This window comes from Capricornis sumatraensis, chromosome 2 (genome assembly GCF_032405125.1).
Source record: "Capricornis sumatraensis isolate serow.1 chromosome 2, serow.2, whole genome shotgun sequence".
Lineage (NCBI taxonomy): Eukaryota > Metazoa > Chordata > Mammalia > Artiodactyla > Bovidae > Capricornis > Capricornis sumatraensis.
This window is the reverse complement of record NC_091070.1, coordinates 875,278-903,189: the sequence shown is the minus strand read 5'-3', so window position 1 is coordinate 903,189 and position 27,912 is coordinate 875,278. Positions and strand designations below refer to the sequence as shown.

At 50.7% G+C, this 27,912-nt stretch overlaps 1 protein-coding gene across 2 annotated transcripts in view; it reads right to left on the bottom strand.

Moving 5' to 3' along the window:
- The window catches only part of TTC7B (tetratricopeptide repeat domain 7B), a 270,549-nt gene that overhangs the window by 166,690 nt on the left and 75,947 nt on the right, over nucleotides 1–27,912 (bottom strand). For both annotated transcript variants that reach the window (XM_068964694.1, XM_068964695.1), the window contains exon 5: nucleotides 10,317–10,438. In XM_068964694.1, coding sequence (XP_068820795.1) covers nucleotides 10,317–10,438 — 122 coding nt within the window. The remainder of the gene's footprint in view (nucleotides 1–10,316; nucleotides 10,439–27,912) is intronic.

The window sequence follows — 27,912 nt, the reverse complement described above, 5'->3', positions numbered from 1 at the left end:
AAATCAGGAAAGGAGTATGTCAAGATTGTATATTGTCACTCTGCTTGTTTAAATTATATGCAGAGTATATCATGAGAAAGGCTGGGCTGGATGAAGCACAAGCTGGAATCAAGATTGCCGGGAGAAATATCAATAACCTCAGATATGCCGATGACACCACCCTTATGGCAGAAAGCAAAGAAGAACTAAAGAGCCTCTTGATGAAAGTGGAAAAGGAGAGTGAAAAAGTTGGCTTAAAACACAGCATTCAGAAAACTAAGATCATGGCATCCGGTCCCATCACTTTATGGCAAATAGATGGGGAAACAAAGGAAACAGTGACAGACTTCCTCTTCCCGGGCTCCAGAATCACTGCAGACGGTGACTGCAGCCCTGAAGTCAGCGGACGCTTGCTTCTCGGCAGGAAAGCGATGACACACCTAGAGGTGTGCTGAAAGCAGAGACGTTTCTCTGCCGACAAAGGGCCAGATCGTCAGGGCTGCGGTCTTCCCAGTGGTCACATTCGGTTGTGAGAACTGGACCGTAAAGAAGGCAGAGCACCAGAGAACGGATGCCTTCGAACTGTGGTGCTGGAGAAGACTCCTGAAAGCCCCGTGGACAGCAAGGAGATCAAACCAGGCCATCTTAAGGGAGACCTACCCCGAATATTCACTGGGAGGACTGATGCTGAAGCTGAAGCTCCAGCATTTTGGTCACATGATGTGAACAGACGGCTCATTGGAAAAGTCTCTGATGCTGGGAAAGATGGAGGGCAGAAGGAGAAGAGGGCGTCAGAGGACGAGATGGCTGGACGGCATCACCGATGCGATGAGCGTGAACTTGGGCAAACTCCGGGAGACGGTGAGGGACAGGGAGGCCTGGCGTGCTGCCGTCCGGGGGGTCGCAAAGAGTCACGACTGGGGACAGAGCAACAGCAGCAACAGCAACAGCCCATTTGGATTCTGGGATTTTCAGATTCCATAAGCGAGCATCAGCTCAACTACGATGAGAAGTTTTCTTGTTACTGAAATGACTTGTGTGAAGTGCTTAGCACAGGTGACTGGGTTGACCCAAAATCTTCCAGACTCAAGACTGCCTGCAGGACAAGAGGCATCACCGGGGTGGGCATGGCGGCCAGGCTGTGGGACTCACACTGGTCCAAAAACTTCGCCCGAAGTGGTTGTGAGTAAAGGAAGCAGCCACCTACACGGCCCCCCACTCTCTCCATCACCCCATCTTCCTCTCAGTCAAACGCACACATGGTTCTTGCTGAGATCACAGTGTAGCCTATGGCCAAAAAGCAAGTAAAATGAACCACATCTGACTGGCGTGGGGGCATGATTCTTTTGGCACTGGATTCCGGCCAAATGAACCACCCTAGTCTGGGCTCTTCCGGATACCCCACCCTTCTCCACACCTGGAGAATGAATTCCCTGCCCTTAGCCTCATTTTTAGCCTTCCGCCATCTTTCCACCACCCACCCTCCAGCAAGAAGCCAGCTTGGAAAAGGAAATGGGAAGGGGATAACACTGCAAGCGCCCCGCCTCTGAAGGCACCCTTGCGTCCGCGCCTCTCCCCGCCGGCGAGCTGCCGCTCTGACCGTGCAGCGTGTCCCGGCCCGGCCCGGCGCCTCGTCCGCTCTGACCGTGCAGCGGAAGCCCCGGCCCGGCCCGGCGCCTCGTCCGCTCTGACCGTGCAGCGGAAGCCCCGGCCCGGCCCAGCGCCGCGCGCGGAGTCTCAGGGCGCCTCGTCCGCTCTGACCGTGCAGCGTGTCCCGGCCCGGCCCGGCGCCGCGCGCGGAGTCTCAGGGCGCCTCGCCCGCTCTGACCGTGCAGCGTGTCCCGGCCCGGCCCGGCGCCGCGCGCGGAGTCTCAGGGCGCCTCGTCCGCTCTGACCGTGCAGCGTGTCCCGGCCCGGCCCGGCGCCGCGCGCGGAGTCTCAGGGCGCCTCGTCCGCTCTGACCGTGCAGCGTGTCCCGGCCCGGCCCGGCGCCGCGCGCGGAGTCTCAGGGCGCCTCGTCCGCTCTGACCGTGCAGCGTGTCCCGGCCCGGCCCGGCGCCGCGCGCAGTCTCAGCCCGGCGCCCTCGCGGACACGGCAGCAGCAGTCGCGCCGGTGCCGCTCGGGGTCTCGCGGGGACGCCTGCCGGTCCCGCCGTGGCTCCGTGGGCCCCTGCCCCCAGCGCGGCTCCCGGGGCTCCGGCCGGCCCTGGGCTCCCTGGCCTCTCTCCTCACGCTGGCCCTCCCTGGCCCCGGCCAGTCCCGGGCTTTAAATGCCGCACACGCCGCCGGGGGCCACCTGCGCCTCGCCCCACGGTCCCCTCGCTTTCGCTCCGCTGACGCGGGGCTGCCTCCCTGGACGGCCTCTGCTCCCCCAGCGGCCGCCACCGCAGCAGACCGCCTCCCTCAGGGCCAGCCAGGCCGGCGGAGTCTGGGCCTCCCCCTTGCCCCTCCGCTTCCGCCCCACGCGGCCCTTCAGACGGCTCAGCACGGCAAGCTCTTCCCTGGGGCAAGACCTCGCGCGGCGCCCGCTGCTCAGCCCTCTTTCTCCTGCTGCCGGCCTGCTCGCCTCCCAAGCCTCGGTCTCCCGCCGCCTCCTCAGGAGGCCTCCCCGGCCACCTCACGCAGCACGCGCCGTTATTTGCTGCACTCTCATCTTCTAGCACTCACTATGATTTGTGATTTTAAGCACGGCTTTACTCGCTTATCGTCCCCCTCACTAGGCCGCATCCTCCCTGAGAACCTGGGCTACGTGTCTTCTGTTCACCAGCTCAGGGCCACGCACCGGCCCGGCCCACAGCAGAGCTGTGTAGCTGACGGACTGCACGTCCTGCACGCCAGGTCCTGTGCTGGGAGGTTTATAGAAAAACCTGTGTGTTTCTACACACGCCTCCGCCCCAACCTGAGTGGCTTCCTCATACCCTGCAGAATCCATGCAATGCGGTGTGTATCTGTGCTAAGCCGCTTCAGTTCTGTATGGCATTTTGCGACCCCATGGACTGTAGCCCACCAGGCTCTTCCGTCCATGGGATGCTCCAGACAAGAATACTGGACTGGGTTGCCGTTTCCTTCTCCAGAGGATCTTCCCGACTCAGGGATCAAACCTGAGGATCCTGCGTCTCCTGCACTGACACGTAGGCCCTTTGCCACTGAGCCCCCTGGTTTCCCACAGTCCTAACCCCATGCTCCTACCAGCTAGCTGGAAAGTACCCCCGACTCTCCCCAGCCTGCACCTACGTCACCTCAAGCCCGCTTCTCCAAAGCTGCACCCCCCTTCCCAAATCTGCAGCCGTCTCAACATGCAGCTTCCTGTCTGCTTCTGTGGCAAGCTGGCCTTCCCCCGTCACAACATGCACTGACTCTTCTGAAACTGCTTGCTTTATTTAATTCTCAGAAACAGAGTTCTAGGAGGCCAGGGACTTTGTCACCCTTTTTCACCATTAACGCCCCAGTGCTAAGAGCGGGCCCAGTTCCTGGTAGGGCTACGCGCAATCCTCATTAAACGAATGAATGGGCCTGCGAACTCCAGCTCAGTTAAAGTGATTAGGTGTTCTTCCAGGGTTCGCTCCTTTTTTAAAGAAGCATTGAACTTATTTAGATGTGTCGGGTCTTGGCTGCTCATGGGACCTTCTCCTGCGGTGCATGGACCCTGAGCGGTGGCACACGGGCTTAGCTGCTCTGCCGCACGTGGGCTCCTGCTTCCCCCACCAGGGATGGAACCTGTGTCCCCTGCCTTGCAAGGAGGCTTCTTAACTGCGAGCCCAGGGAAGCCCCCTGCCGTTTTCTCCCTGCCATCACCTTTAAAGTGACGTGTGACATCCTCCCGTTTCTTTTCTCCTATTGTCTCCCAGAGTGCAGGCTCATTTCCTTTTAGTCTCTGAATCTCTTGAGAAATGTCACGTACAAAAAGTTGATATATATTAAATAAATGCTTACTGGAAAAGTGTCTGAATTTTCTCTTCGACTCTTAATGTAAAAATGAGTGTGCAGTTGAAAAAGCCACCACTTCTATCATCGCCAGAAGGAAGATGTTCTGAAGGCAAGAAGGCAAAGGACAGGGCCAAGTCGCTCTGCTCTGGAGCCTGGAGAGACCAGCGCATCCAGCAAACGCCACCTCCCTGGCTGCAGGAGCCTGTATGAAGCTCCTGCTTCTCTGAGGCCATAAACCCAGGAAGCTCAGCACCCACGGGACACGGCCAGCCTCACGGCCCTTCTTCCTGCCTGCTGATTCCAAACTACACAGAGCAGGGCTGAACGGTTGCAAAGGTCAACAAGACAACTGGGGAAGTTCAGAAACTTCTACAAGTCGACGTGTAGTGGTAACTAGTGGTCTAGCTAAAACCAGCACATAGTGGTGCCGCAGAGTCATAACCAACACACAGAGTCCCTGGGCTGCAAGAGATCGAGCCAGTCCATCCTAGAGGAGACCAGTCCTGAATGTTCACTGGAAGGACTGATGCTGGGGCTGATGCTCCAATACTCTGGCCACCTGATGGGAAGAGCTGACTCACTGGAAAAGAACCTCATGCTGGGAAAGACTGAAGGCGAAAGGAGAAGGGGGCAACAGGATGAGATGATTAATACGATCGCTGACTCAATGGACATGAATCTGAGCAAACTCCGGGAGACAGTGGAGGAGAGAGGAGTCTGGCGCACTGCAGTCCATGGGGTTGCAAAGCATTGGACACGACCTACCAACTGAACAACAAAAACATCCTGGTGACTGACTGTGACCCCACAATCCCCCCTGTATTGCCTGGGCTGGCTGCAAGCTCCTCAGGGAAGCCCGGAGTCTGACCATGCTGCCTGCCCTCCGATGCTCTCCAAGTCAGGGCCTCCCACACAGAACTCCTGATGCGACCCAGGAGAGAGTACAACCCAGTGGGCGCCATCTCCCAGCTCGGACGCTCAACCCAGCGGGCGCGTCTCCCAGCTTGGGCGCGTCTCCCAGCTCGGGCGCTCGTGTGTCTTCCCGCGTTAATTCATCCCCGCCCTCACCATCCCTGTGCTGACCTGGCGGCTCAGACAGTGAAGGGAAAGCGTCTGTCCACCTACAGTGCGGGAGACCCGGGTTCAATCCCTGGGTGGGGAAGGTCCCCTAGAGAAGGGCACGGCAACCCACTCTAGTGTTCTTGCCTGGAAAATTCCATGGACAGAGGGGCCTGGTGGGCTGCAGTCCGTGGGGTCGCAAAGAGTCAGACATGACTGAGCCACTTTCACTTTCACTTTCCCTGAATTAAAACCAATTCAGAACCGGGGAAAACACACGCCACATACAGTCCACTTGGCTTGCCCAGCACGCCTGACATGCAGACAAGGGGCAAAGCTGCTAGAAGTCCCCTCGGCCCCCCTGTTCATGAGGCAGAGTTTGTTGCTGCTCAGTCGCTCCGTCGTGTCCGACTCTGCGACCCCATGACCTGTGACCCTCCTCTGTCCCTGGGATTCTCCAGGCAAGGACACTGCAGTGGGTTGCCGTGCCCTCCTCCAGGGGATCTTCCCGACCCAGGGATCGAACCTGCGTCTCCTGCATTGGCAGACAAGTTGCTTACCACTGAGTCTCCTGGGAAGGCCAAGATATGGTTGAATATTCCTAAATCAACGTGGAGCAAATAAACAGCATCCCGACTCAAGCTGCTCTGGCAATTCTGGCGCGAGGACTCACGCTGCGGGGCTAGGGTGACACTTGTCTCCTAGAAAGCTGCGGGAGCCCCAGGCCGCTCCTCTGCCCTGGCTGTGCTGCCAGGAATGCTCAGCCCCTCTTCCCTTCTCTGAGACACAGCTGCGGCCCTCGGTAATTACGGGTTATCCAGGCTAACCGCAATGCCTCTCGGGCAGAGACCACGCACACCAGCGGTCACATATAAACGCCCTTCCTTGAGGACGCTGCTGCGTGAGGCTCTGAAATCAAGTGGACGATGCCTGCCTCGGGAACTGGAGTCTGACCGGCCTGTGGTCCCGCTTCCAGCTGGAGAGCCAGCCGGGCATCATCGTCAGCAGAAATTACAATTCACCGCTGCCCGCCCGCCTGACGCTGTACCACGTGCTCCACGCGCGTTCTCTCGGTTGCACCTCACCGCACCTCTCAGGGGTTTTGGCCAATAAAGAAGGGCTTCCCGGGGCACTAGTGGCAAAGAGCCTGCCTGCCGATGCAGGAGACATAAGAGCCGCGGGTTCGACCCCTGGGTCGGGAAGATCCCCTGGAGGAGGGCATGATAACCCACCCCAGTGTTCTTGCCTAGAGAATCCCGTGGACAGAGGAGCCTGGCGGGCTACAGTCCACGGGGTCACACAGAGCCAGACACGACTGAAGAGACTTAGCACACACACGTGTGCACACACACACACACACAAAGAAAGAAACGGACACCCAGCTGGGAGGAGGGCCGGCTCCTCACCAGGTCCTCTGGCTCCAGCACCCACTCGGCCCCCATCCGAAGGCCTGCCGCGGGCAGGGCAAGCTGAGGATTTCAGAGCAGCGGCCCTGGCCCTCCGGGACCAGCGTGCTCTGACTTCACCTCTGCAAAGCGTCAGTTCAGTTCAGTCGCTCAGTCCTGTCTGACTCTTTGCGACTACATGGACTGCAGCATGCCAGGACTCCCTGTCCATCACCAACTCCCGGAGCTTGCTCACACTCATGTCCTTTGAGTCGGTGATGCCATCCAGCCATCTCATCCTCTGTCGTCCCCTTCTCTTCCTGCCCTCAGCAGCAAACCCTCAGCAGGATGTTTTTTAGCCTTAACAGGCCTGCTGCTGCCACCCAGAGGGACAAGAAAAACGGAGGTGAGATCCAGACGGGTGTGTGCCAAGTCAGACCATGCCCAGGATACATGGGCCGCATGAGAGCAGGTGCTGCCTCCCTCCAAGGGGGCCAGAGAGAAAGGGGAGTGAGGAGGGGAGGGCTGAGGAAGGAAAGGGAAGGGAAGGAGGGGGAGAGGAGGGGCGGGAGAAGCAGCCGGAGAGGGTCTGGCAGGCGAGGCGTGTGATGATGGCCTTCCGTTGCTCAGTCGACTCCGACTCTTTGCAACCCCTCTTTGCAGCTCACCAGGCTGCCCTGACCTTCCTCCGGAGTCTGCTCAAACTCATGCCCATTGAGTCAGTGATGCCACCCAACCATCTCATCCTCCGTCGTCCCCTTCTCCTCCTGCCTTCCATCTTTCCCAGCATCAGGGTCTCTTCTAATGAGTCAGTTCTTCACACCAGGTGGCCAAAGTATTGGAGTTTCAGCTTCAGCATCAGTCCTTCCAATGAATATTCAGGACTGATTTCCTTTAGGATGGACTGGTTTGATCTCCATGAAGTCCAAGGGACTCTCAAGAGTTGTCTCCAACACCACAGTTCAAAAGCATCAATTCTTTGACACTCAGCTTTCTTTACAGTCCAACTCTTACATCCATACATGACTACTGGAAAAACCATAGCCTGACTAGAAGGACCTTTGTTGGCAAAGTGATGTCTCTGCTTTTTAATATGCTGTCTAGGTTTGTCATAGCTTTCCTTCTAATGAGCAAATGTCTTTTAATTTCATGGCTGCAGTCACTGTCCACAGTGATTTTGGAGCCCAAGAAAATAAAATCTGTCACTGTTTCCACTTCTTCCCCTTCTTTTTCCCATGAAGTGATGGGACCAGAATCTTAGTTTTTGAATGTTGAGTTTTAAGCCAGCTTTTTCCGTCTCCTTCTTCACCCTCAGCAAGCGGCTCTTTAGTTCCTCTTTGCTTTCTGCCCTTAGGGTGGTGTCATCTGTGTACCTGAGGTTATTGATATTTCTCGCAGCAGTCTTAATTTCAGCTTGTGATTCATTCGGCCCAGCATTTCACATGATGTATGCAAGTGTGATGAGAAACCACCACAGTGCAGGCTGGGAACCACCCCAGCCATGCCTCATCCTGGGTCAAGCGCTTCTTCACGAGCCAGGCTGGACGGTGGATGAAGCCACAGTCTGAGGGTCAGACCGAAGCCCAGCACACAGCACCTCCCCTGCAGCAGGGCAGAGCCAAGAGGACTGAGGTCACAAGCGCAGAAGCCAAGCGTGTGAAACCCAGGCAGCACTGCAGGGCATGGGTGGACGTGGACAAGACGCCGCCGCGAGGGTCAGCGACCGGGCGAGCGCGCGGTGCAGAGGAGAGACGCAAGGCAGCAGGCGGGGCCCGGGGACCGGCCCCAGGGCCGGGGTCTTTCTGAGAGAGCCCCGAGATCACCGGCTTGGAGTGAAATAGCTGAATATATTTAAGCATATTTATAAGTAAAAGATACGCTTTATCAATTGTGTGTCTCTTATTGCTAAACTCACTATGATGCGTCTTCCTATCCCTGAAAATCAGTCAATTTCTGTCCATTATATCCTCCCAGATACATATTTTTCAAATGTAGAAACACAAAAAGGAGTGAGACAGCGGGGCAGCAAACACATCGCAGGACGGGAAGGCCCCGGAGCCCGTCCATCTGGCCCCACGTGCCCTGCAGACACGGGGGGGGGGGGCGCCACTGTCAGATGCCCCCCAGGTGTGGCCCTCGGGCTCTGGGTGACCCACCACGTACGCAGCCGATGGCACTGGGCACGTCCAGGACCTCCTGCTGGTCTCTCTCCTTCCCCTGTACCTTGTGGTCTCAAAACTGGCCTCCGCCTCCACCCACTCGAGTCAGCTCTTGTCACTGCTCCCAGCCTCTGCCTTGAGGAGCTCTCCCCAGCCGCTGGCTCAGGGCATCGCTGCTCTTTAAAGCCCAGTGAGACAAGCAAGAGGACACGCGAAGAGGGAAAGGGGCTTCGAAATGGAGCAGTCCCCTAACTCTGACTATGCCAATGGGCTTCTCCTCGCACTGGGCTGAGATGAAACGAGACTTGAGCCAGGGAGCAGTTTCAGCACGTGATCCGTCACCTTCGGGAAACTTCTCATCATTACTTTTCTGTTGGGTGCTGGGGGCATCCAGAGGTTCAGGACAAGAGGTCTGAGCCCAACGGCCTTGCTTCTTCCTGCTCGATGAGCAGGCTTCAAACGGGAAATAAGCTGGCGGGCCCACACTCATCAGTCTCACACAAAGCATTTCCAACAGAAGCTGCTGGTTGGGGGTTTCTGAAAGTCCCAAGGAAATTCATTCCAGCCTCTGGGCTTGTCCATCAATCACGCGCACTCTCAGTTACAGGGAGGGAAAGCCAGGTTGGAGTATCCTCTGTGATGACCACGATTTATTGTGAAAAGGAAGAAAGAAGATCGCTAGGAAAATATTCCCATGTTCCGTCCCTTCTCCCTCTATGACAGCAAGGAAACGAACTCAAAACTCAGCCTGGGGGCCAAGCACCATCACTCAGACGATCTCAATCAGAGACAGATGAGATCAAGCTCGAAAGCATCTCTAAGCCAAAGCCGCCAAGCCATTCCAAACCTTGAGGCGTTTACTGCAGCGTTTTGTGGGCCCTGACAATCCAAACCTTTGGAGCAAAGCGGGCCTTCTCCACAAACAGTTTAACAGGATCTGGAAATAAGCACTCACTCTCCAAGGAAAGGGAAATGGAAGCACAAGGCTCTGGGCCCCCAAGCAGAGATGAAATCCGGCTCCCGTAAGCTATGCCCCAAGAAGAGCGGGCAGCTCCACAGTTCCATTATCCCGCTCAGAGCTCTGCGGGATTGTTCCTAGAGAGAGGCGCCCCCCGCGCGCGGCCTCGGCGGAGCTACGGGGGGTCAGACACCTACTGTCGGTCCCCACGGACACCTATCCTGAAGCACAAGGTCAAAACAAGGGGCAGCTGAGGAGGTCTGAACAGCATCATCGCGTTTCTTGTAAGGGCAACACGGGAAGGACAGCAAACGTCAAATGCACCCCGCTTAAGCCTCTGAAAGCCCCTTTCAGAGGCAGCTCAGGGAGGAACCGCACCCATTCCAGCCACATGCGCTTTCGTAAACACCGTCTGAGACCTGGCAGTCCAGTTCTCTAAAGGGACCGGCCATTCAAAGGGAGGCGATCCTGTGGGCCAGGGCTGCCCACTCACTAACGTGTCCCGCAGCAAAGCAGGGAGGCCTGGCAGGACCGTCCCACGGGGCAGGAGGGCGGCACCGTCCCCACGGGGGCAGCAGGGCATGCGGCTGGGCCCCCCTCCCCTGGCCCCAGGGCTCCGGACTGAGACTCGTGTTCACACGGCCCTCTCCCTCCTTCGAATCTCCCGGGAAGGTCACGAGCCAGGTGGAGGAGAGACGAAAGAGCCTGCACTCACTCTTTCTTCAAGAAATTCCAGCTGTGGTGTGTATTTCAAACTGCTTTAGGATAATAGCGAAACTGAACACAGCATGATGAGGCTTTCTGCTCTCCTTCTGTAGGAACTTGATTTAAAAAGAGAAGACGGCTTACCCATTTTTGAAATAGAGGACATGGGCTCTCTGCAGTCCCGTTTCTAGGAAAAAACCTAGTTCTTGATCGTGGGGAGCAGGGCCAGGCTTAGGACTTCTGTTCTGAATATTAGAAAGTATTACCTGGAAGGGGAGAAAACCGGAAAACGAATCAGATCCACACGCAAGCCTACTTCCTTCACACCCTATCTGCAAACGCGCAGCTGGACTTGAATGATCAGTGCTCGGCGCTGGGTGGGGAGGAGAAAAGCGCAGAGGGCTTCTGTGCAGCAGGGGCGACTGCCGGCCCCGGCGCGCGTTCCTCCAGCGCGCGGATGGGCGGTGACGGGCACACGGTGCCAGCCGGAGCCTCGGAGGTTCGGCTCTGCCAGGCCGAGATGCTGACAGAGAGGCTCGGCGGCAAAGAAGCAGGTCCAGCAACGGGCGGAAACGGCCGTCCCCACCAAGGGCTGAGGTCACGGACGCAGCCCGCGGCTTCGGCCCTGCAGGCTGGTGAGCTGCAGAAAGAGCCGGAGGGGCCTGTGACTGGCGCGCGGACTAGCCAGGCAGCGACTCCGCCAGGCCCCAGGGCTGCGGCGGCGCTCGCCTGCTCTCAAGGACAGAGAGCTTAAGGAAAACGGCCTCGGCCCCCTCTCTCCCACCTGCTTGCCTGTCAACGATAGCGAGGTTTTAAAGGTTGGCATGTTTAGCCCTGCCAGAAAGACTGCCACCTACTCAAGGGAAAGATTTGCGAGTGGAGTGGGACATAATGAAGTGTAAACACACATCGACCGTTACAAGGGTTACTCTCTTTAAACTCACGAGTCAAATAAAGCATTTATCAACCTGAAGCTACTTGTGGCCCATTTAGAAACCACACAGATGCTCTCCAAACATGCTGCCAACATCGACTGCACGTCAGCAGCTCTCCAAAATCCCAGCTGTTAGCCAAACCCCCGATATCCTCGATATCCTCGAGGTCTTGAAATGATCCTCGCAGGGGAATTAAGGCAACTGCTGGGTCTGTACCTTGTGAGCCCTGGGGTTGCGGGGGTGGGTGGGGGAGACCTATAAGATACATACAATGAACAGTATGTTGTCGAATGACATCCAAGTGGGCAGCCCTCGCATTTGAACTACATCCCAGCATCTTATCAGAAGTGCCTGGCTCCTTCCTGACTTAGCGCTTGGCTCTGCAAGTGCTAAGAGGTGGGCGTTCCTCCTTCCTCTGGGCACCGTCATGTTCGCCCGGCTTCGGCTCCTCCCCCAGCCGCCCTCTAAGCGAGTCGGAGACGCAGGGCGCCCCTCTGAGCCCCCGTCCCCTCCCCTAGTCTCCCAGATGGCCTCATCTGCTCCTCAGAAACCACCTCCACGCTGCCACCTGCCCACCTGATCGTCTCTAGTCCAGACCTTTCCCAGACTCATGTCTAAGTACTTCCTTGACATTTCCACGTGGAAGTCCAACGTTGAAACTTTTAAAAAAATTACCTTTCATTTGTTTTTGAGAATAGTTTTCAATTTTTAAAAGCTCCATGATTATTTTAAAGCAAAAAAAAAAAAAAAGAAGAAGTACCATACAAAAAAAAGGAAAAGCAGGACCAAGTTCTATCACATAGCAATAACCAGTGGACGCTGGCTGAACAATAACCCATACGTCTGCCTACACAAGTACCAAGAGGAGAGAAAGATAAAAATCATTTCACAAACACTGAGACTGTGGTATGTGCTGGTTTTAAATTTAAACCATTACATTTAATTTTAATGAAATTTAACAGGTGAAACAAAAGGGCAACCAAAGCAAGCACTCAATTTCAGAAAAATGTGTTTTCTAACACAAAGTTCACAGTTTCTCTAAAATTAAAAATACACCTGATATTTATCATATGTACACGTGTGTAATGTGTACGTGCATGTGTGTGTTACATGTGTAGACAGACAGACAGAGACAGAGAGACAGAGACGGAGAGATAGAGCAAGAGGCAGGGAAGAGAGACAGAGCAGAGAGACAGGGAGACAGGGAGACAGAGAGACAGAGAGACAGAGGGTCCCTTCTCTTTTTTTTAATGTTCATTCCTTTGGTTGTGCTGGGTCCTCGATGCGGCGCCCAGAGTCTCTGATCTTCGTCGCGGCATGTGGAACACTTAGCTGTGGCGTGTGGGATCTAGGCCCCCAGGGCTGGCGCCCAGGCCCCCTGCGTCGAGAGCACGGAGTCTCAGCCGCTGGCCCACCAGGGAAGCCCCATTTCGCTGTTGTTGCTGTTCAGTTGGTAAGTCATGTCCAACTCTTTGGGACCCCGTGGCCTGCAGCTGCCAGGCTCCTCTCTCTGCCACTGTCTCCAGGAGTCTGCTCAGATTCACATCCACGGAGTCAGTGACACCATCCAATCGTCTCATCTTCTGCTGCCCCCTCTTTGGCCATCAACCTTTCCCAGCCTCGGGGTCTTTTCCAACGAGTCGGCTCTTCGCCTCAGGTGCACGGCTCATTCTTTTATTATCCACATATTTCAGCTCCGCACGGGATCTGTTGACCCACGGCAGCAATAAGGAAGCTGGCATAGCCACACTACCCTCTCCAGCGCCTTCTCCTCGGCCTCCTCTTTTGTTACAGTACTATTTTATATTGTCAAAATTCCTAACAACTATGTCCAACCCCATAACTGGTTTTCATCAGTTCTATATTAAAATGCATCCTAGGGGTCAGACACAGGTAGGGATTAAGAGGTACAAACCAGTGTGTATAAAGTAAATAAGCCTCAAGGATATATAGTACAACACAGGGAATATGGCCACATTTTATAACATGCAGAGACTATAATTCTAAATACTATAAATGGGACTACAGCAACTATAACAGAGTACCACCTTTAAGAACTGCGAATCGCTACACTGCACACCTAAAATTTATACAGTACTGAACCTCAGCGATGCCTCGATCAGTCAGTCAACAAAACGCATCCATCGCCTCTTTAACCCTCCACTTCAAACCAGTTCCTGCTTGGGGGAATACTGCCCCAAAGGGAGCCACGAGTCCTACACTCGTCCACGTTCAAGAACGTCTCCCTCTCGTCTCTGTCTCTCTAAACCTGACTACAACGTTCTTGGATTTCACACTTTCTCTCCCTCAGAATATGGCAGACGACACCCCCACCGCCAACTCTGAAGGTCGCTGTGGACAGCTTGGAAGGCAGCCTTGCTGTCCTCCCTGTAGCCGATCTGCAAAGAGAGTCCTTTTCTCCCTGAAGCCTAGAAACTCTCCCAGAAGCTGCCGTGCCAGCCAGCGTTCTGTGTCCATTGCTCTTGGAACAGAGCATGAACTCTCTGTCTACAAATTCAGATGTGCAGGGTCCAGTAAGGCACGGGAGTCGGGCTGCCATTCTGAGCTCGAAGCCCTGCTCCGCCACTATGGACAAGTCACAGGCTCTCTAAGCTCCACTTTTCTCGTTGGAAAAATGGAGATGGAACAGAATTTTTCACTCAGTGTAGTCCTATGGACTAAACGGAGTAATAAACGGATAGAACACTTGGCACAGAATATACCAAGTGCTCGATAAAGTCTTACTTCTTTGAGTTCAAGAATTTCTCTTTGATCATATAATTGTATTTTTTTATTGTTTTTTTTCCACGTTATTTTTCAGGAATACTAATTGTATGCACTGTCTCAGCTACTGTAGCTTTGTAGAAAGTTTAGAGACAGGGAAGTGTGAGTCCCTCAACTTTGTTCTTTTTCAAGAGTGTTCTGGCTCTTTCGGTCCCTTCCATTTCCATATTAATTTATGAATCAGCTTATCAATTCCTGCAAAAACAAAAAAGGCAACTGAGATTTTGATGGGGATTCAGTTGAATTTGCAGATGAATTTGGAGAGCGCTGGCATCGTAACAAATTGAGTCTTCTGTTCCATGGACATAGGCTGCCTTTCCATTTATTTAGGTGTTTTTTTTTTCATTTCTTTCAACAGTAATTTATAGTTTTCAGAGTATAATGTTTGAACTTCTTATTATTTCAATCTTTTTGGATGCTATTATAACTGGAATTATAATTTTAATTTCACTTTGTTAGTGGATACAAATAAAAATGATTTTTGTATACTGACTCTATCCTATAAACTTGTTGAGATCATTTGTTAGTTATAGTTCTCTGTGTGTGAATTCTTCAGGTTTTCTATAAATAAGAACATGTTATCTGCAAATAAAGACATCTTCACTTCTCCCTTTTCAATCTGGATGCCTTTCATTTCTTTTTCCATCTAATTGCACTGGCTGGAACCTCTAGTCAACAGAAGCAGTAAGAGTAGATATCCTTGTCTTCCTCCTGATGTTGGGAGGAGAGCATCCACTCTTTCCCCATTATATATATGGTTAGGTGTTTCATGGGTGCCTGCTATCAGACTGAAGATAACAGCTTCTATTCTTGGTTTGCTGAGTTTTTAATCATGCAACGTGTTGGATTTTGCCAAATGCTTTCCCTGCGTCTGCTGTACTGAGATTATCATTACCGTGCAGTTTTTTCCTTTATTCTATCGAGACGTTGTATTACATAACTGACTCCCATATGTTAAGTCAACCCTGCATTTCTGAAATGAATCTTTCTTGTGGTATATTATTTTTTCTAAATGCTGCTAGATTCAGTTTGCTATTTTGCTGAGGACATTGGCATCTATTCATAAGAGACTTGTTGTTGTTTAGTCAACTCAGTCTTGTCTGATTCTTTATGACCCCATGGATTGCGGCCCATCAGGATCCTCTGTCCATGGGATTTCCCAGGGAAGAATACTGGAGGGGTTGCTATTTCCTCCTCCAGGGAGTCCTCCCACCCAGGGATGGAACCTGCATGCCCTACATTGCAGGGGATTCTTTGCCGCTGAACCACCTGAGAAGCAAGTAGGGCTCTCATAAATCTAGTCAGGGAGTGTTCTACCCCTATCCTATTGTTTGAAAGCTTTTATAATACTGGCGTCATTTCTCCCTTAAATTCAATCTCTCTTCATTGAATTCACCGTGGAAGACAACTTGACCTGTAGTTTTCTTTATGGGAAGGTTTTTAATGATAAATTCAATTTCTTTCATTCATAATTCAGCCTCCCTGCTCCACCCTCAAAGCCCCTAGTCAGCTTTGCAGGGCAAGGGGAAGGCTGGCTCTTGTCCACTAGCGCTCTTTGAGCTTTCCACGGTTCTGCAGCCTGGACCCAGCTAACCTACGGGGAGTGGGCCATCTATTCCTTCCTGAGTGAGTTTTGGTACTTTGTGTCTCTCAGAGAATTTGTCTATTTTCTATAAATGATCAAGTTTATTGGTGTTAAAGTTGGTCATAATTTTCCCTTACATCCTTTTAATATCTATAGACCTATAGTGCCTCTTTTTTTATCTGGGTATTGATAATTTGTATGCTCTCTCTTTTCTGGTTCATATTATTAATGGTTTACATAAATTTTATTGATCTTTACTAAGAATCCATTTGTGGCTTTACTAGTTTACTGTTTATCTGCTTTCCAGTTCACTAATTCCTGTTTTAATCTTTACTATTCCCTTCCTTCTGCTTATTTTGGTTTTGACTATTATTTTTCTAGTTTCTTGAGCCAGAAACTTAGATCATTGATTTAAAATTTTTCTCCTTTCTACTGTAAGAATTTAATGTTATAAATTCTTCTATACATTTTGTTTCATATATACCGTGAAGTTCTATTATTGGGTATGCATACTTTTACGATTATAATGTGTTATGGATGAGCTGACTCCTTTCATCCGTAACTCCTTTTGTCTGCTGTAATGGTTCTTGCTCCTAACCCTACCTCATGATACAATACAGCCAGTCCAGTTTTGCTTCGATTATTGTTGGCAGAGCGTGTCATTTTACTTCTTGTCTACCTATGTATTAACATTTAAATAGTTTCTTGCAGATAGCATATAGTTAGGTCTTACTTTTTTGTCCAGTCTGAAAATCTGCCTTTTAATTGGAGTGCTTAGACAATTTACATTTAATATAACCATTGATGTGACTGGAATCATCTTGCTAATTGCTCTGTATTGTCTCCTAGGTTCTTTTTTTCTTTTCTTTTTTTTCTTTTTGGATTGATGATTCCATTTCATTCCCACTATCAGCTGGTTAATTATGTCTTTTTTTTCCTTATTTTTTAGTGGCTGCCCTAGGTTTTACAATATAGCTTTTCACAGCCTTTATCTAAATCATATTACACCAACTCACATATAGTACAAACACTTTGGGCTTCCCTGGTGGCTCAGCTGGTAGAGAATCCGCCTGCAAGGCGGGAGACCTGGGTGCGATCCCTGGGTTGGGAAGATCCCCTGGAGAAGGGAACGGCCACCCCTCCAGTGTTCTGGCCTGGAGGGACTTCTGTCTCCTCCCCGTCCTTGTTGCTATCATGGCTGCGAGTTTTACCTCTGTGCTATAAATCCCACAAAACCTCATTAATATTTTAGCTTAGGCAGTCAGTTGTCTTTTAAAGGCATTCTATCCACCCTCAGTGTGATGGTTTACGGAGCTCCTCATTCCGCTGCAAGGGTCTGTATGTCTCCTTGCTTGAAGAATCTCTCCCACATTTCTTGTCTCACAGGTGTGCTGGCGAGGCATCCTGCCAATTTTTTGTTGGTTCCAAAAAAGTATCTTGTCTTTCCAGTGTCTTCTAATTTGCATATTATCTTCTGAGAATGTCTTATATCGCTTATCTTTATTCTTCTGAATTTAAAGTTTCTCTTTCTCTGGTTGCCTTCAAGGCTTTTGTCCTTGATTTACAACAGTTTGACTATGATGTGTCTAAGTGTGTGTTTGTATTTATGCTGCTTGGGGCTCTCTGAGACGCTTGGGTCTGAGATTCTTTGCTGCACTTCAGTAATCCTGAAAACTTCTAAAGCATTTTCTCTCCAGACGTCTTTTCTCTCCCAGCTTCTCTCTTCTCCTCTTGGGGCAGCAGACACGCGTGATGTTCCCACAGCTCCTGGGTGCTCGCTCATCTCTCCCCACCCTTCCTTTTCCTTCTGTGTTTCATCTGAATGATCTCTAGCAACCTGTCTTCACATGAAAGTCTTCCTCGGCCGTGTCCTTGGCCGCGTCCTCGGCCGTGTCCAGTCGTCTGATAAGCTGTCAGAGAAGCTCTTTGTCTCCTACGTCACGCTTTGTTATTCCTAGCATTTCAGTTACATTTTTTCATAGTTTCCCTCTCCTTCCTGAAACGTCCATCTGTTCCTGCGTGTTACATATCTTTCCCACAATACTCTAGCATATAACTCGAGGGTATTTTAAAGCTCCTGTCTGAGAGTACCTGGGTCGTTTCTGGCTTGGGTTCTATTTATTCCTCTTCACAGTGGTTTGTTTTATTCCTGGTGGTGTGTATGTCTATATGTATTTTATAATTTTCATTTAATGTGGATAATCGTGTACAGAGAAATAAAGTGAGGCTGGGCTTCCCTGGTGGCTCAGACGGTAAAGCGTCCGTCTGCAATGCAGAAGACCCGGGTTCGATCCCTGGGTTGGGAAAATCCCCTGGAGAAGGGAATGGCAACCCACTCCAGTATTCTTGCCTGGAAAATCCCATGGACCACGGAGCCTGGTAGGTTACTGTCCATGGGGTCGCAAAGAGTCGGACACGACTGAGTGACTTCACTTCACTTCAGATAATATTCACACTTGAAAACGGGCGCTCCTTTTCTTTCATCAGGCCCTGAGTGTGGGGGGATCGAGTCAGCCTACTCAGCAGGTGGGCTGGAGTTGGGTCTCCTTGTTTCTACAGTTGCTTCGCACGCGCCACAGGCCCCAGCTCCTGCAGCACAGGGGCGCCACCTCGGGCCCCCTTGGGGCCGGGGTGCCGGGGGCTCCCGCAGTGCTTCTGTCCCACCCTCAGTGCTGAGCAGGCTCTGCCTGCTTGTGCTCGGAGCGGGCTTCTCCCACACTCACGCCCCCTCCCCGGCAGCGCTGTGCTGCTGCGCACCGCCTGGCGCCGCGCTTGTCCTGCGACTGTGCTGGGACGCGGCAAGTCTTGGTTCTCCTGGCCTAGTTAGGAAGGGTCCGTCCACCAGAACCTCAGGAATGGGGCTCTCCACAAGGACCCCTTTCCAGCATCTCTCTCCTAGCCCCTAGAATGCCCTCCTGGGGGAGGAGCCACCTCACTTCCACCACCAGACACCGTATCAGCATGATTACTTTCCTGGCGCCCAGGTTCAGCACAAACTGAAGCCTCTATCATCACCCCCTTTGTATAGAGTTGGCCCTGCTCTCCCCACGGGTTCCACGCCTATAGACTCTGGGGGACGACTGCACTGGTCCATCTTATATACGGGGCTTGGCCATCAGCGGATGCTGGAATCCACAGCAGGCCCTGGAGGCAATGCCCACAGATACCGAGGGGCTGACCGCGCTGTTGTCCAGTCCACCGTCCAAATCAGACTCCGCGGGCTGAGCCCTGACGCCCTGGCACTCCCTCACACCTGATCTATTACTATCCCCTCCTAATTATTTCTCAAATGTGCGCACACATGCATTTCTACAACTACAGCCTCCATCACTTCCTATTAGCTTTCTAATAGCCTCCTAAACAGCCTCCACACCCTCTCTAGCTCCTTAACCTCCTCTCCACCCTCCACAAGCAGCTGCATAGTTTTTATAACACACCCTGCATAATTTCCATAACACACCCTGGATAATTTTTAAAACACACCCTGGATAATTTTTATAACACACCCTGGATAATTTTCATAACAACCTGGCTCGTGTGACTCTCGGGCGCCTTCTCATCTCCGCTCGGTGATCACTTCTCAGAAGGGCCTGCCCAGACCGCTGCCGTAAAGCAGATCCGTCTCTGTCACTCCCTCTCACAACATCCCGTTCTATTCCTCGGTTGCATTTATCAATGTGTTTTTCCTTCATTATCGGCTTCTCGCTCTGGAGCTGCAACTTCTGTGAGGTCAGGGGCCACATCCACCCCGTTTACTAACAAGTTCAGAGTGTACCTCAGCGTCTGGTGCAGAGTAAGCATTCACTACACATAGTAAATGTAGTAAATGAATAAAATACACAGTAAATAAATGAATGAGAAAATTTGCAGGGACAATAAGAAATGCAGGGGAAAATGTAATAAGAAAATAACCTATTATGCATGAGGCACTCTGTAGGCACACAGGCTGCCTCATTAATTCCCCCACAAAAACCCGCTGCAACGCACACTATTACTTCTTTTTTACTGAAGAGGAAACTAAGACTTTGCTCCACCGAGCAAGTTGCCCAAATCACTTCGCTAACAAGTGCCAGCGCTGGTGTTGAAACTCAGGCCCACCCGACTCTGCAGTCCAGCTCCCCACCTTTGTTCTATTAAGCTCTGTTTGCTTGCAGAACAAAGTCCAAAAGACAAGGGGTCAGAACTGCCAGGATGAGGCAGGCTGAGAGAAACGCAAGGGGGAAGACAGAGAGGGAATAGGTCAGCTCTGACTTTGCCCTGAAGTCTCAGCATCTCGGACTTAATCCCTTCCTCACAGAGAGCCTCTAACACATGGGTCTGGGCAGGAGCGTTGCCTGGCAGTATCGAAGCCACCACTTGTTCTGTGGATAAACACTTGCCTGCGAGAGGACTGCCAACAGGTATCCTTAGCAAGTACAGCCTGCTTTGGCAGAAGCACACACCCAATGCCTGAGGAAGCGTGAAAGCAAGCGGCCAGGGCCAACGATTTTAGGTCAAAAGGCCCAGGTCCGAGGTCTGGTTCTGACAGTCCTCACCACACGTGGACTTAGGACAAATCCTTTGATCTTTCAGGTGTTCAGTGTTTTCATCTGAATAATGGGGGTAATAATACATTCTTACATTGTAAACTGCAAATGGAAAGCTTAACGAACACACAGACATTATAACCCTTATTGGAGATCTAACAAAGTATTGCCTTCAAGCAGGGACAAAATGAGGATACTGTCCACCGCCTTTACATGACCACAGTTTTAGGAAAGTCTGGAGACAGCGCATGAAAGAGAGGCAAGGTGGAAAATCCAGAATGGAAGAAAGACTAAGAACAACAGCCTTTCCTCGGCCCTGTGTTCATATTCTTAGAAAAATGGGAAGAACCCACTCTGTTTTTACAGAGGAGTCCAGCATTGTGGCTAATCGTCCTGTATGGCCATGCTTGCCAGCCTTCAGGTTCGGCTCAGGGGTCATCTCTTCCAGGAGCCGTCTCTGAACTTCCACGCTGGTCTGAGGCCCTGCTCTGGGCTTGCAGAATTCTCTGAGGGTTCCCCACGAAGCAGCCCACACACTGTTTATGGACCAGTGTCCTCAGAAAACGCTGTTTCCTAAGGACACACTCTATGGTTAATTCATTCTCCAGCCCCTTGGGTCAAGAACAGTGTGCAGGACAAAGGAGGCACTTATTAAATACTTTTGTAATTGAACTGAAAAAAAATCAAAGTCTTGTTATATGTTAAAAAAGAAAGAAAAAAATGACCCTATACACAAAGCAATACAAATAGAAAAGACCTGGGAGTATAATAAATCTACTGAAATCTGTAAAACAAAAGGTCTTGCAAAATGGAAGGAGGTACCATGGTCACAGATGAGTGAAGACTGAAAGTAATTCTCCAAACCAATGCATAAAGTTAATAAAAATTCAACCAAGTCCCAGCAGAATTTTTCCAGAACAAATTATTCTAAAATACATTTAGAAGTATCAACAGAAAAGGACAAAGGATATCCTAAAAAATAAGTAGAAGACACTCCTTGGAAGGAAAGTTAAGACCAACCTAGACAGTATATTAAAAAGCAGAGACATTTGTCAACAAAGGTCTGTCTAGTCAAGGCTATGGTTTTTCCTGTATGGATGTATGGATGGGAGAGTTGGACTGTGAAGAAAGCTGAGCACCAAGAATTGATGCTTTTGAAGTGTGGTGTTGGAGAAGACTCTTGAGAGTCCCTTGGACTGCAAGGAGATCCAACCAGTCCATCCTAAAGATCAGCCCTGGGATTTCTTTGGAAAGAATGATGCTAAAGCTGAAACTCCAGTACTTTGGCCACCTCGTGCAAAGAGCTGACTCACTGGAAAAGACTCTGATGCTGGGAGGGATTGGGGGCAGGAGGAAAAGGGGATGACAGAGGATGAGATGGCTGGATGGCATCACGGACTCGATGGACATGAGTCTGAGTGAATTCCCGGAGTTGGTGATGGACAGGGAGGCCTGGAGTGCTGCAATTAATGAGGTCCCGAAGAGTAGGACATGACTGAACTGAACTGAACTGAATCCTTTCAGATGTTAAAACATACCATAAAGAAGTACTTAGTAAATAGTGTCATGCTGGTTCAGTATAAAATTAGCAGAACAAAACAGGAAAGCCAGAAATGACTATTGTGTCTAAAATTTTACTAATGCCTTAAAACACATAACAGAAAATATGAAAATGGAAAGATAACATCTTCTTAAAGTGGCTCTGAAATTTGAGGAAAACATTAATTTGGAGTCATATCTAATGTTACACACAAAAATAAATCTCTCCAAGAAGATTTTGGAAATTGAAAGTTCTTTTTAAAAAATATGGAAAATGGCTGAAAACTTTTTAAAGGCTAGAGAAGGTTTATCCCAATATTTCAGCTTTAAAACTATGAAATAATGTAATACAAAGATAATCAGATTCAACTAGTATATACAGATTTAAAATTTATGAACAATTTAAAAATGGAAAATTACTGATTGGGAAATTATTCAGAGCAAACTTGATAAAGGGTTAACATACTTATGATGTGAAAGCTTTATTCAAATTATAAGAATAACACTAAATCCAAAAATCAGACAGAAAGTATAAAGAGACAAAAAAAGAAATATAACAAGGTTAAACATACAGTTATCACATGACCTAGCAATTCTACTCCCAGGAATATACTCAAGAAATATGAAAACATTTGTCCACACAAAGTGTTATATGCAAATAGTTATAGCAGCATTATTATAACAGCCCAAAGTAGAAACCATCCAAACGCTAAATGATGACATGATGAATGGATAAACGCAGCGGAGCATAACCCTACAGCGGCACAGTGTTTGGCTTAAAAGAAATGAAGTAGCGATGTGTGCCGCAACCTGGATGGAACACGGTGCTAAGCCAGAGAAGCCAGTCAAAACAGACCCTACGCCACAAGATGTGATTCATGGGGAAGGCCAGGACTGCGAGTCTGTGGAGACTGCGGAGAGTGGCAGCGAACGGGTGCAGGGTTTCTTTGAGGGTGACGAGAATGTTCTGGAATTGAATACTGGTGATGATCACACAACTCGGCGACGACCGGGAACTGCTGAATGGAACGCTTTAAATGGACAAATTCTGTGGTGTGTGAATGGTGCCTGAATAACGCTGCGATTTAAATTAATAAAGAAAAGAGGGCTGTGAGCAAGTAGATGGAAAGACTTTTAACCTGACTAATAGGAAATGCAGAGCAAAACTGCAAGGTACAGTTTTTACCCAGCACATTGGCAAAGGAACTTTGAAACAAATGTGACCCTGTCGAGACTGCAGAGCAGCCACTCCCCTTCTGCACTGCCAAAGGTGGGAGAGGTCAGTGCGACTCGCAGAAAGCACCTGCGCGCCCTGTGCAGTGACCAGAATGCTAGCGATGGCCGCACTTCCGGGAACCGGCCCTTAGGAAACAATGGAGAGGGAAGGAAACGCGGCCTGAAGGAAGGCGACCTCACAGGTTATGACTATGAAGACAGCTTATAAAACAGGCTATCCCCGGCTCTAAGTGAATTACATCACAGAGGCCATCCCCTTAGTAACATATTACATAGGCATGAAAATAAAGTTTTTCGTTTGGTTTTGGAGAAGACTTTTTTGATGCAGACCGTTTCTGAAGTCTTTACCGAATTTGGTGCAATGTTGCACCTGTGTTATGTTTTGGGTTTTGGCCACCAGGCAGGGGGGACCTTCGCCCCCCAACCCCGGATCAAACCTGCGCCCCCTTCCTTGGAAGGCGAAGTCTTCACCACTGGATGGCTAGGGAGCACCCTCTTTGAAGTCTGTACATAATGTTGCTAGAAGAAGACAGACCCAGAACGCTTTAACGCTATAAAATTATGAGGCCGACTGACAAGCGCCTACAGAGAGGCACAATCAGCTCCGCTCTTTTCCGGCGTCTAGGCTTAGGCGCGCCTCAGCCGCCTTTCCCCGCCGGGGAGGCGCCAGGCTCCGCGTCAGAAGAGCGTCCCGCGGTCCCCTGGCGCTTCCTTGCGGAAGTGCTTTGCTTACACGCGCTCCGTGAAGCCTGCTCAGGCTGCAGGGAGCCGGCGGGAGAGGGAGAGGCCGCCTGGAGCTGCAAGGCCCGCGGCGCAGCCCGGCGGCGCGCGCCACCCCTGCCTTCCCGGCCGCGCCACCGAGGCCTCCTCCCGGGACCGCCGCTTCGCTTCCAGGCACGCGGCGGCCTTCGTCCAGTCCAGCGGCGAACCCGCCGCCCCCGCCTGTCACGGCGCCCTCCTGCAGGGAGCCTGGCCCACCCGGGGCGGGCCGCGTGGCCAGGCCGCGACCCCGAGGGGCAGAGGGCGACGGCCACGCGCCAGCTGCTGCTTCCCCACACTCCAGGGCTGGAACGGCCCATGACGGGATCTGTGGGTGCCCCGTAACAGCCTGAACTGCTTTTCCAAAACGGGGTGCAAAGGAATGAAGCGTCAGCAGGGCAGGTTCCACCCGGGCACAGCTCCTGCTCAAGGAAGCCAGCCCCGGCCGGCCGATTCAGGCCGAGGACAGACGGCCCAAAGCAGGGCTCGTGTTATTAACGGTGGGCGAGGGTGAAGTCATCTTTGTTCCTGTCACGGCACCCCGAGAGGCAGGTAAGTTTATTTACTGTTGGCCTGATGCCGCCATCTGAAGGTAGACTAATCAAGGCTACTCCATGTCATTTCCAACGATTCTAATTCGATTCATTTGATTCAGTTATTCTCTATGCATAATTCTGAAGGGATCTTGTATTCCCCTTTGGAGAACAAACTGTCAGAGAAGATTATTAGCAGATGTCTCCGTGATGTGGCAGGGACAACTCTGAACAAACACTCCGTGCGTGATTCTCAGGCCCGCCCGGCTCCTGCGGCCCCGCCTCCACGCTTGGAACAAGCAGAGCCCTGTCACACTGGTGGAAGGCACTGGAGGCCCGCTGGCTTTCCCCCCAGACAGGGCAGGCGGTATTAACCCTGCCGTGAGGGTGGAAAGCTGAAGCTCACAGATATAAACGACTGGGCTAAGGTCAAAGGGCCAGGTGAACAGAGATTCAGAACCCAGCTAGGATGGGGACTCCAGGCAAGATGCTGTACATTAGCTTCCAGACAAAAACACAAAACCAGCTTCTGAAAAAATTACTCAATAGGTATGAACTCCTTATTACCAAATTCAGACTCAAATTGAAGAAAGTAGGAAAACCGCTAGACCATTCAGGTATGACCTAAATCAAATCCCTTATGATTATACAGTGCAAGTGAGAAATAGATTTAAGGGCCTAGATCTGATAGATAGAGTGCCTGATGAACTATGGAATGAGGTTCCTGACACTGTACAGGAGACAGGGATCAAGACCAGCCCCGTGGAAAAGAAATGCAAAAAAGCAAAATGGCTGTCTGGGGAGGCCTTACAAATAGCTATGAAAAGAACAGAAACGAAAGGCAAAGGAGAAAAGGAAAGATATAAGCATCTGAATGCAGAGTTCCAAAGAATAGCAAGTAGAGATAAGAAAGCCTTCCTCAGTGATCAATGCAAAGAAATAGAGGAAAAGAACAGAATGGAAAAGACTAGAGATCTCTTCAAGAAAATCAGAGACACCAGGGAACATTTCATGCAAAGATGGGCTCGATAAAGGAGATAAATGGTATGGACCTAACAGAAGCAGAAGATATTAAGAACAGGTGGCAAGAATACACAGAAGAACTGTACAAAAAAGATCTTCACAACTCAGATGATCATGATGGTGTGATCACTCACCTAGAGCCAGACATCCTAGAATGTGAAGTCAAGTGGGCCTTAGAAAGCATCACTACGAACAAAGCTAGTGGAGGTGATGGAATTCCAGTTGAGCTCTTTCAAATCCTGAAAGATGATGCTGTGAAAGTGCTGCACTCAATATGCCAGCAAGTTTGGAAAACTCAGCAGTGGCCACAGGACTGGAAAAGGTCAGTTTTCATTCCAATCCCAAAGGCAATGCTGAAGAATGCTCAAACTACCGCACAATTGCACTCATCTCACATGCTAGTAAAGTGATGCTCAAAATTCTCCAAGCCGGGCTGCAGCAATATGTGAACTGTGAAATCCCTGATGTTCAAGCTGGTTTTAGAAAAGGCAGGGGCACCAGAGATCAAATTGCCAACATCTGCTGGATCATGGAAAAAGCAAGAGAGTTCCAGAAAAACATCTATTTCTGCTTTCTTGACTATGCCAAAGCCTTTGACTGTGTGGATCACAATAAACTGTGGAAAATTCTGAGAGAGATGGGAATACCAGACCACCTGACCTGCCTCTTGAGAAATCTGTATGCAGGTCAAGAAGCAACAGTTAGAACTGGACACAGAACAACAGACTGGCTCCAAATAGGAAAAGGAGTATGTCAAGGCTGTATATTGTCACCCTGCTTATTTAACTTCTATGCAGAGTACATCATGAGTAACACTGGGCTGGAAGAAGCACAAGCTGGAATCAAGATTTCCGGGAGAAATATCAATAACCTCAGATATGCAGATGACACCACCCTTATGGCAGAAAGTGAAGAGGAGCTAAAGAGCCTCTTGATGAAAGTGAGAGAGGAGAGTGAAAAAGTTGGCTTAAAGCTCAACATTCAGAAAACGAAGACCATGGCATCCGGTCCCATCACTTCATGGCAAATAGGTGGGGAAACAGTGGAAACAGTGTCAGACTTTATTTTGGGGGGGCTCCAAAATCACTGCAGATGGTGATTGCAGCCATGAAATTAAAAGACGCTTACTCCTTGGAAGAGAAGTTATGGCCAACCTAGATAGCATATTCAAAAGCAGAGACATTACTTTGCCGACTAAGGTCCGTCTAGTCAAGGCTATGGTTTTTCCAGTGGTCATGTATGGATGTGAGAGTTGGACTGTGAAGAAGGCTGAGCGCTGAAGAATTGATGCTTTTGAACTGTGGTGTTGGAGAAGAGTCTTGAGAGTCCCTTGGACTGCAAGGAGATCCAACCAGTCCATTCTGAAGGAGATCAGCCCTGGGATTTCTTTGGAAGGAATGATGCTAAAGCTGAAACTCCAGTACTTTGGCCACCTCATGCGAAGAGCCGACTCATTGGAAAAGACTCTGATGCTGGGAGGGATTGGGGGCAGAAGGAGAAGGGGACGACAGAGGATGAGATGGCTGGATGGCATCACGGACTCGATGGACGTGAGTCTGAGTGAACTCCGGGAGATGGTGATGGACTGGAAAGCCTGGCGTGCTGCGATTCATGGGGTCGCAAAGAGTCGGACACAACTGAGCGACTGAACTGAACTGAACTGAACTGAACTGAAATTATTGAACATTTTACATAAAACAGCATTTTAAAAATACTCTATATTTCTACGTAAATATCTGAAATCTTCGAGGGTTGGGAAAGACTCCGCTGCCAGGGGACAGGAATAGATAAAGCCAACAAAACAGACATTGACTGGGCTTCCCTGGTGGCTCAGGGGTAAAGAATCCACCTGCCAACACAGGAGACAGACGTTCTATCCCTGAGTCGGGAAGATCCCCTAGAGGACAAAAGGATACAGCCCCTCCAGTGTCCTTGCCTGGGAAATCCCATGGACAGAGGAGCCTGGCAGGCTACAGTCCACAAGGTCGCAGAAGAGCCAGACACGACTTAGTGACTAAAGAAGCAAGCAACCAGCCCCGGGCCGCACGGAGCTGACCCGGCTCCCGCGCACGGCAGCCGCAGAGCGATTCTTACCGCTACTTTGACAGCTGAGGATTCGAGGGCAGCACAGGGAGGCTGAGTAGCTTCCCCGGGACCCCGCAGCTCCAGGGTGGCCAGGCCAGGGTTCCAGGCCGGGCCGGTCAGTGCCCTGCGCCCTGCTGCTCGTCACAGCACAAGTCAGCCACCAGCGGGGAGGGGGCCAGCCCTGCGCAAAGAGCCTCTGCCCTTCAGGAAGCAGACAAGGCTAACATCACTGAACGCACCCGCTTTCAGAAAAACTCGGAATGAGGCTGTGTCAGAACCACAAATCGGTGGCTCTAGATTATGAAGAACCATTTTCCACAACATTCCAATTTGTCCTCAAACGTTCTCCTCCAGGCTTATCCTTGCTAGTGAGTGATATTAAGAGCCAACACTAATAAATAAAATGCCCAGAGGTTCTGGCACACAGAAGTTGCTTCGCTATGGAATGGCTGGGAAATGAGGCGGAAGCCACTGCAAGACTGCCCTTGCCCAGCACAACTAGCACGGGAACGGGGCATGTGGGGTTTCCTGCCTGAAAGGGTCGCCCACCCAGAGAAGTAAAGCACTGTTTACCTAAGCTGGCCCCAGTCTTTCACTTCTTTCAGATTTTTCTTCCTAACATTTATTCCCAATTTAGCCTAATTCTTAAAAGTTGTTTAAGTTTAAAAAAAGGTCAAATGGGCAGCTTCTGCAGAGCACCCATTGTCTTGCCTCAAAAAAGCTCTTGAACATTCC